The following is an 8,828-nucleotide window of genomic DNA, read 5'->3' as shown; positions in this document are numbered from 1 at the left end:
GTCGGAGCAGAACAGCTACATTCTGGTACATTGTTGAGCGCCTTCAAAAGAGGATCCGGGGCTGGAATGGGAAGAAACTCTCCCAAGGGGGAAAGGAAGTGCTCATTAAGGCGGTAGCTCAGTCGATACCATCTTATATCTTACAGGTTTTTCTCCTTCCCAAAAGATTTGCACAAAAATGGAAACTCTATTAAATGCCTATAGGTGGGGGAGAAGGATAAAATGGAAAGCATGGAAGTAGCTGTGCCTAAGACGAGATTGTGGCGGGTTGAATTTTAGGCAATTCCATGAGTTTAAAGTGGCTTTCCTGGGCAAACTAGCTTGGAAATTTATGACAAATCCTCAAGCCCTCGTCAGTCGGTTATTCAAAGCCCGCTACTTCCCCAATTTGGATTTCCACAAGGCTAGGACGGGGTCCAACCCGAGTGCTATCTGGTCAAGTATCATTCAAACGCAACATTTTATCAAGAACGAAGTCTATTAGCGAATTGGGAATGGTAAAAGCACAAGAGTTTGGAAGGATAAATGGTTGGATTCATCAACATGAATCTCGGAACCGTTACAAAGGGAGATCGATCAAGAGGTTACGGTGGATCAGTTTATTCAAGACGGTAATTGGAGGCATGAGTTGCTTGTGGAGTCTTTCTCAAAGGAGAATCGAATTAGGATTTTACGAATCCTATTATCTTCCTATGACAAAGAGGACCAGTTGTGTTGGCGGAGGGATAAGAAGGGTATATACAATGTAAAATCGGCATACTACGCTTTAATGGAGGATTCCCAGAACCCACTTGAGGCGATGCGTAATGCTCCATGGAGTATGCTATGGCGTTTATCTTGCCCCCCGAAGGTAAAAAACTTCCTTTGGCGTGCGGCTTGGAATTTAATCCCAACAAAGTCAACTCTAGCATCCCGTCGAGTCGATACTGATCTGCAGTGTTTGTTTTGTTGGTCGTCTGTTGAGGATCAAACTCATTTACTGCTCAGATGCCCAGTAACGACTCGTGCATGGAAAAATACAGAATTCTCTAACTTGAAGGGCGGGGGAGCAGCGGAGTTTGCAGATTGGTGGACTGATCTGATCCGTAATAACTCCAGTGAGCTTGCAGGTCATTTCTCAACGTTTCTCTGGTATATCTGGTACAGCAGAAACCAGAAAATCTGGAATAACGGTAATGTGCATGTAGAGGTATTAGCGGATCGGGCTGGTGAAGTGTTCTCCGCCTGGAGATCGGCACGACGGTTATATCAGTCGGAAGAAGCTATTGCTGTCGTGGAGCAACCAATAACATGGCTTCCACCTTCTGATGGTCTTAAACTGAATTTTGATGCAGCAATGCAGGAGGCAACGCACGGGGTAGGGATTGGGGCAGTCCTCAGAGATGTTCAAGGGCGTATGGTAGCGACTAGATACCATTCGGTCCAGGGGCAATTCTCGCCAGCGCTGGTTGAAGCTATCTCATGCAGAGAAGCGCTCAACTGGATAAAAGAACGAGGAGATATCATGGTTTGTGTTGAGGGGGACGCTCAGATAGTTATTAATGCTCTTAGACAGGATCCAGAAGAAGATTTTTCAAGTTTTGGTCTTGTTATTGCGGATTGTCGAACCATTGCAGAATCAGTTCCACAATGTGAATTCCGGTTTATCAGACGGAGCGGCAACCGTGTAACAGACGAGGCAACAAAGTTAGGATTATCTTCTAATGTTCTGCTGACTATTATAGATGTTATTCCCCGATTTTTATAGGTCTATTGACCATTGATTGATTCATTTATTCAATTTATTCTTTCATTAAAAAAAAGTTTTGAGTAAATAAGTTTCAGAATATGGTTTTTATATATTAATATTTCTGATGACAACCAATAGAAAAAAAATGTGACCATACCACTATTATGCATCAGATCACATCAAGTGAGCAAGATGGATAATTTCTTGAAAAGTCCTCATATTATACCCGTAAAATTTTCTATTTAAAACTTTTTAAATTCAACTCCTACCAACTTCGTTTCAAAAAAAAATAAAAATATATATTTTAATTAGCATGAGTGTATATAAGCCGAATAATAGAAGCAATAATTTCTTTTTGACCACAACTCATCCAATAAAAAAGAAAAGTAACAAAATTAAAAACAGAATCGATTCTTTTCACATGTAAAAGTAGAATTTATACATGCATGTTTACGCGGTTAAGCAAAGACTAGTGGACTTACTTTTCCAAAAGTGCATTACCTAATTTTGGCCACATTACTTATCTAATTTTTTAAATAAATCCCCATACTTTTATTTGGCTTTTGTTAGTTTTGAAGTTGTTATTTGGTGTATAATATAAGCTCTAACTAATAAATATGTCAAACATATCTCTCATTTTTCGTTATTGATGCACTCATATAATCTTATGTATTACTTTCTATTGAGTCAATGAAGATTAACAAATATGTCTACTCTATTTCTTAGTTAGGAGATTTAAGCAATTTAAAATTACAAGCTAATACGGATAAATCAAAGTAAAGAAGTTTATGTGAACAGTAAGCTCTTATGAATTTTACCTAAAAAATGTTGATTGTCCTTATAAACTTAATTAATTGGCCGCTTAAATTTATTTTTGCTTACATTGATCCATTTACCTTCTGAACTTGCTTAAACTGATATACATTTTAAATTGTTTAAATACTTTTTTCAACTTCAATGTAGACTTAGAGAGGGGCATCTTTTTTTTTTTTTTTGCCAAGTTCAAGGCCTTAGGGCCGGCCCTGAGCATAGGCCCGGGGTGCGGTCGCCCAGGGCCCAAGGCTAAAAGGGGCCCAAAAAATTTAATTTTTTTGAATATATACTTTTTTTTTTGTTATAAATTTAGTTATAATATCCATTAGGTCTAAAAATTTACCAAATAATATGATATTTTAGGTCTAACATGGGTCCAAATTTCTATTTTTAGATTTTTTAGTATAATTTTTTTTATTAAGAGCCCATTATCTCTTATTTCGCCTAGGGCCGCTAAAATGTCAGGACCGGCCCTGGAAGGCCTCCTGCTGTATTAAGCCTAAAAGGTAATGTTAAATATCTCACACTACTTAATTGGGAAGTTATATTATACGACTCTTTATATGTGTGAAATAATATTTTCTCTTTGAAATATCTTTAAGGTGTTATTTATATAGGATCAGAGCTATCGTATTCAATGTTGAGTTTTCTATTGATATTTTCTTCACGCTCCAAATAATTTGGACTTAAGGGGCATGTTAAATATTCTGCATTGCTTAATTGGAAATATATATTGCTCCTTATATATGACAGACAATTCTCTCCATCTATGGCACTTTTTGAGATGAGTTGGACCTTTTACAAGTACTATTATTAGATCTCAAATGTCAGCTTAATCTTTTAGTTTAAATGGTTTATTTACATGGTATCATAGTCTCTTAGACCAAACGATCGAAAGTTGTATTCTGACAACTCTATTAATTAGTGAAATTTCAACGCACAATAGTCTTTGTTACACACACTTCAAGCCTAGAAAACATTCGCATGCGGGAGTGTGTCAAAAATTAATATAAAATATAATGACCCGGTCCGAAATGTGACACCGAGCTAGAATGTCTGAGCAAGGAGTGGTCCTAAAGGATTGCGATAAGACATGAATGAATTGAATACCACAATAAAAAATGGAGAATGCTCATGGCTTATTAATTAATAGATGAATTTCTAAAACATATAGTTGTTTTAAAGTTGTGAGGCCTAAAGTGTTCCATTTGATCGAGCCAAAGTAGATAATATCTACATGGTATAGGACAACGTTGTTACACTTGGTATTAAAGCCCACTCTCCATGTACGATGGGTTAGTTTGGGAACGAATCAGGTGAAAACCATGCAGTAAGCCATTTTTCTTCCCACATTTTTCATGTAACCACCGTTTTAAATCATCATTTTCAGAGTTCTCCTCTCTGAACAATCACTTTATCTACTGTTTTAATCAAATAACACCTAAATAATTTCAAATCTACGAAGTTCAAGAATTAAAATTCTTAGAATATTATTCCATCACCTAAAAGCAAAGTTGAGGAAGCATATGGATTCATGTACTAGTATTTTACCTTTAAAAAACAAATAGAAAAACAGAATTAGTCAAATTAAGCCATGACAATCTCTCCTATATCATGATTATATATTAGTTACCAAGTCATAGAGATAATTTGTGAGCCAATAATTTACACAAAATATTATAACTACCTTGAGAAAACCCTAACTAGAATCTTTGACAAAAATGTAATCTAATCTCTACCTAAACCCATTCAAAAAGATGTGTTCTTATTCAAAAGTCTCTAATCTTCCATTAATTATTTCACTAATCAATCAAACTTTTCACTAATCAAAAGTCATAATACTATTCCTGATGTAAGCAATTCCATGCAAACACCATTATTTTCTACGTATTAGGTAACCTAAATATATATTCTTCCTATAAATATTTAATTTCTTTGCACTTCTAACATCAACATACAAACTCTAATTTTCACTTGTGTTTTTTTAGTTTTTGTATCCATGGCTTCTTCTTCTTCTTTGAAAGCTTTTGTAGCTTTGTGTCTCCTTCTTGTTAGCTCTACCAATGCTCAACTTTCAACTAGTTTTCACTCCAAATCTTGCCCGAACCTTTTCTCGACGGTGAAACCGGTTGTTCAATCCGCTATTAATAAAGAGAAACGTATCGGTGCATCCATCGTTCGTTTGTTCTTCCATGACTGCTTTGTTAATGTACGTAATTTATTTCTCTCTCACTTTTTCTTCTCCTTGTATTTATGAGTTTGTCTGGTAAATCATGTTGTTCGTCTATGTTGGGTCAAATAATTTAATATCACATTATACATTTTAGAATTTAGAGTTATAATTTGAGGTTTACAATTTATATTTTAGCGTGTCGAATGTTAATTAATTATATAATGTTCATATTTTATTGATTAAAATATAATTTGATATCAAATTATTAACTGGATGCATGGCTTGAAAAAATTCTCTAGATATATATTCACTATCGAGTCAATAATTTAATATCACGTTTTAGAATTTAGAGTTACAATTTGAGGTTGAGAACTTATATTTTAATACGTTATTTAATTAATTAAGATATAATTTATTAATTGGGTGTATGGATTTCTTCAAAAAAAAAAAAAAAATTGGATGCATGGATAAAAAAAATTTCTCTAGATATATACATCTTTTTAAGTCAACACAAATTAACAGAAAGTACTCTTTACCTCTAATTCTTTTTAGTTGTTGACTTTAGGCCAAAAAAAAAAGGTTAGTTGATCTAGAAGTCAACAAAAGTGTCTAAAATTCTAAATGGCTCATGAGATATCATATAATTATTATAAAAAAATTATTTTGAGGCTTTATTTATTAATTTAAACTTTTAGATAAATTTAATTCTAAACTCTTAGATCAAGTTGATGGAAGTTTAAATTCTTACTATTTTATTTATTGTATATTAAAATTTCAACCATTGTCAAATTGAACTCGTGTTATACACGCTGCAAATTTCATAGGTGTTTATCTCAGAATAATTAATTAAGGATCAATTTAATTTTTGAAGTTGATAAATATGATGAATTTAATCTAAAATCAAATTTTAAATATGAAATTTTCCCTCTAGTTTAGCATTTGTAATCAAATTAGTCTTCAAATGACACGTAAAAGTAAAATGTGTGACACGTGTGATTTTAGGATGGTTTATCTCCAAATATCAAATACAAGTATAACAACGAAATTAACACTCAAACTTAATTTTAGACTAATTAATTTAATTCTACTCTAAGGAATATAAAATACTATTATTTTGAAATTATGATATTGAATTATTCCAAATAAATAAACTATTGATCACGTAATATATAAAAACTTAAGCTTGTGAAATGTTCCTCTTGACATATATAATAATGTTTTTTTTTCCTGAATTGCACCAGCGACTTGATTTGTTTATTTAAACCTATTATAAGGAAGATTTTAGGGCACTTCTGACCAATGATTTCACGACACATGTATATATATTTTTAATGATAGGGATGCGATGGATCAATTCTACTAGACGACACATCATCATTCACAGGAGAGAAAAGTGCAAATCCAAACAGGAATTCAGCAAGAGGATTTGAAGTAATTGATACCATAAAATCAGCAGTAGAGAAGGCATGTCCAGGCGTTGTTTCTTGTGCTGATATTTTAGCCATTGCTGCTAGAGACTCCACTGCTATTGTAAGTAGTTCTTAATTAATTAATTAATTTCAATTAGATTGTTAATGAGAGATTATTAAATGGTGATTAATTAAGAAGTGGGTTGTAATTAATTATATTATAGCTTGGAGGACCAAGTTGGAATGTTAAAACTGGAAGAAGAGATGCAAGAAGTGCAAGTCTTTCAGCTGCTAATAATGGAATTCCAGCTCCAACTAACAACTTGAATCAACTTGTTTCAAGATTCAGTGCTCTTGGTCTTTCTACTAGAGACTTGGTTGCTCTTTCTGGTTAGACCCTCTACTCTCTCTCTCTCTACGTATACATAGCTCGGTTTAGTTCATCTTTTATTGTTTGCTGTTTGCTGTTAATGATAGGTAACAGATCTTAATTGGTTTTTCTATTAAAAGCAGCCGTTTCGAATTTTTATAAAATATTTTTTTTTGTCGTAAAAAAAACAGTCCTGAAAAATAAAAACAAATAGACACAATGTTATTTACGATGTAAATGAGAAAAGGTTATAAGGAGAAAATTGTGATTTTTGCATGAATAGAGTGCTTAGTAGCTCAGTTGATAAACATGTTCATGAATCAATCATCGGCTCAACCCAACCTGTCCAAGCCCATCTTTCATGAGTTGGGCTGAGACATGTATTTTTTAATACTCTTGGTTTGGACCGGCTGAAATCTGCATTTAAAATAGGTTGAGTTTGAAATTTGTTATCAAAACTGTATCCGGCCCAACCCGACCTTTTATATATATAAAAAAATTTCTTATCATAATTATAGTTTAATTTTAATTTATTTTTTAATTGAAAATAGTTCATTTAATCAGTTTGATCCGGTCCATGCCCAATGTAAAACATAATGTTTATTGGGCTGAGCTTCAACATGGTGGTTAGTTGTTAAGCTCGATCTGGTCCAAATGGAGCCCAACTTATGAACATGTCTAGTTGATATTTTGTGGAAAGAAATTTCAGATTCGATTCCCATAGAGTCAAAAGTGTTTAAATACCATAAAATTTTAGAATTTTGCAATTTACAAAAAAGTCTGTTTGACATGAATATCTTTTTATTATTTATATCATTAGTATTACATGGAGTATATAGATCATATAACACAAGCATAATACACAATGACGGATGTAGAATAGGGGCATGGGCCAGCTGCTCAACCTCTATGGTTCCGCCACTGTTAAAATGTCATTTGCCCCTTTCTGAGCATTTCGTTGACCCTCGAATTTGATTAAAGTGATACATTAGTCACATGAATTTGTTTAAAACGACATATTAACCCCTAAATTTGTTAAAGTGTCATACTCCTCTCCAAATTTTACAAAAATTCTCTTTTTATGCTTTTTCTCACTGATGTTACTCTTTTAACAAAATTTCCGAATCTGCATTGATGACACGACAACTCATTTCAACACCAGTATTAATCAATTCATTTTCATTTTTTAGGAGCACATACAATTGGAGTAGCAAGGTGCCGAAACTTCAGGGCAAGAATATATAATGAAACAACAATAGACACATCATTTGCGCAAACAAGAAGATCAAACTGCCCCACAACTGGTGGAGACAACAACTTATCTCCACTTGATTTACAGACACCAACATCATTTGACAACAAATATTTTAACAACCTAATCAACCAAAAAGGTCTTCTTCATTCTGATCAGCAATTATTCAGTGGATCAGGATCTACTAGTTCCATTGTGAGCTCATACAACAATGGCCAAAACACCTTCTTTTCTGACTTTGCTTCTGCTATGATTAAGATGGGTGATATTAGCCCTCTTACTGGATCTCAGGGAGAGATTAGAAGAAATTGCAGAAGGCCTAATTAATTTGGAGTTTAATTGGAGTAAAAGTAAGGAGTAAGGATTTAATAAATAATGGGATACAGGTTTAATTTGTCGTTAAAATTGTTAGGAGAGGTTAATTTTATCTTTGTCGTAATTAGGATAAAATTGAAATTTTCTAATAAGTTTTAAGACGAAATTGACTTTTATCCCGTGAATAATTAGAATGTGTAAGTTTTGATTGGGTGTGTAATTTTGAATTTAGGGTTACTTTTGTGATTCCTAAGATCAATTATAGAAATTAATGTATTTTTTCGATTATTATCAAATATATATAGAAGTTTTTTGTTTTAGATGTTATTTTGGGTTTATGATCTTATTGGCGATATTTTTGAAATATCTCAATTTTCAATTTTGATATGTTAGTGAAGTTAAAAATTGTAAAAACATTATGGACGTGCCAGAGAAACCAGTTCTCAAAATGGTAAATAAATGTTCTTAATGACTTGATTTCTAACGAAACGATTGCACGATAGCTATAAGGATTGAAAATAAAAATAGCTCTCTTAGGTCCCCGATGTTGCTTAGCAGGTCGATTGAAAACAACAATAGACTCATGATTTGACAACAAATATTTTAACAGTCTAGTTAAGCAAAAGGGTCTTCACCACTCTGATCAGTAATTATTCACTGGATCGGATCCACTAGTTCCATTGTGAGCTATTACAACAATGGTCAAAGCACCTTCTTCTCTGACTTTGTTTCTGCCATGATTAAGATGGGCGATATTAGCCCTCTTA

General features: G+C 33.2%; 1 protein-coding gene across 1 annotated transcript; it reads left to right on the top strand.

Annotated features, from left to right (window-relative positions):
* The first annotated feature begins 4,488 nt into the window (after window positions 1–4,488).
* On the top strand, window positions 4,489–8,359 carry LOC136225459 (peroxidase P7-like). The gene is made up of 4 exons (XM_066013465.1): window positions 4,489–4,751; window positions 6,054–6,245; window positions 6,349–6,514; window positions 7,685–8,359. The coding sequence occupies exons 1-4, from the start codon at window positions 4,542–4,544 to the stop codon at window positions 8,071–8,073; spliced, it is 957 nt and encodes a 318-aa protein (XP_065869537.1). The 5' UTR covers window positions 4,489–4,541; the 3' UTR covers window positions 8,074–8,359.
* Window positions 8,360–8,828: the final 469 nt, after the last annotated feature.

This window comes from Euphorbia lathyris, chromosome 4 (genome assembly GCF_963576675.1).
Source record: "Euphorbia lathyris chromosome 4, ddEupLath1.1, whole genome shotgun sequence".
In the NCBI taxonomy this organism is placed as follows: Eukaryota; Viridiplantae; Streptophyta; class Magnoliopsida; order Malpighiales; family Euphorbiaceae; genus Euphorbia; species Euphorbia lathyris.
The sequence above is the reverse complement of the archived record's forward strand: the minus strand, read 5'-3'. Positions and strand labels throughout refer to the sequence as shown.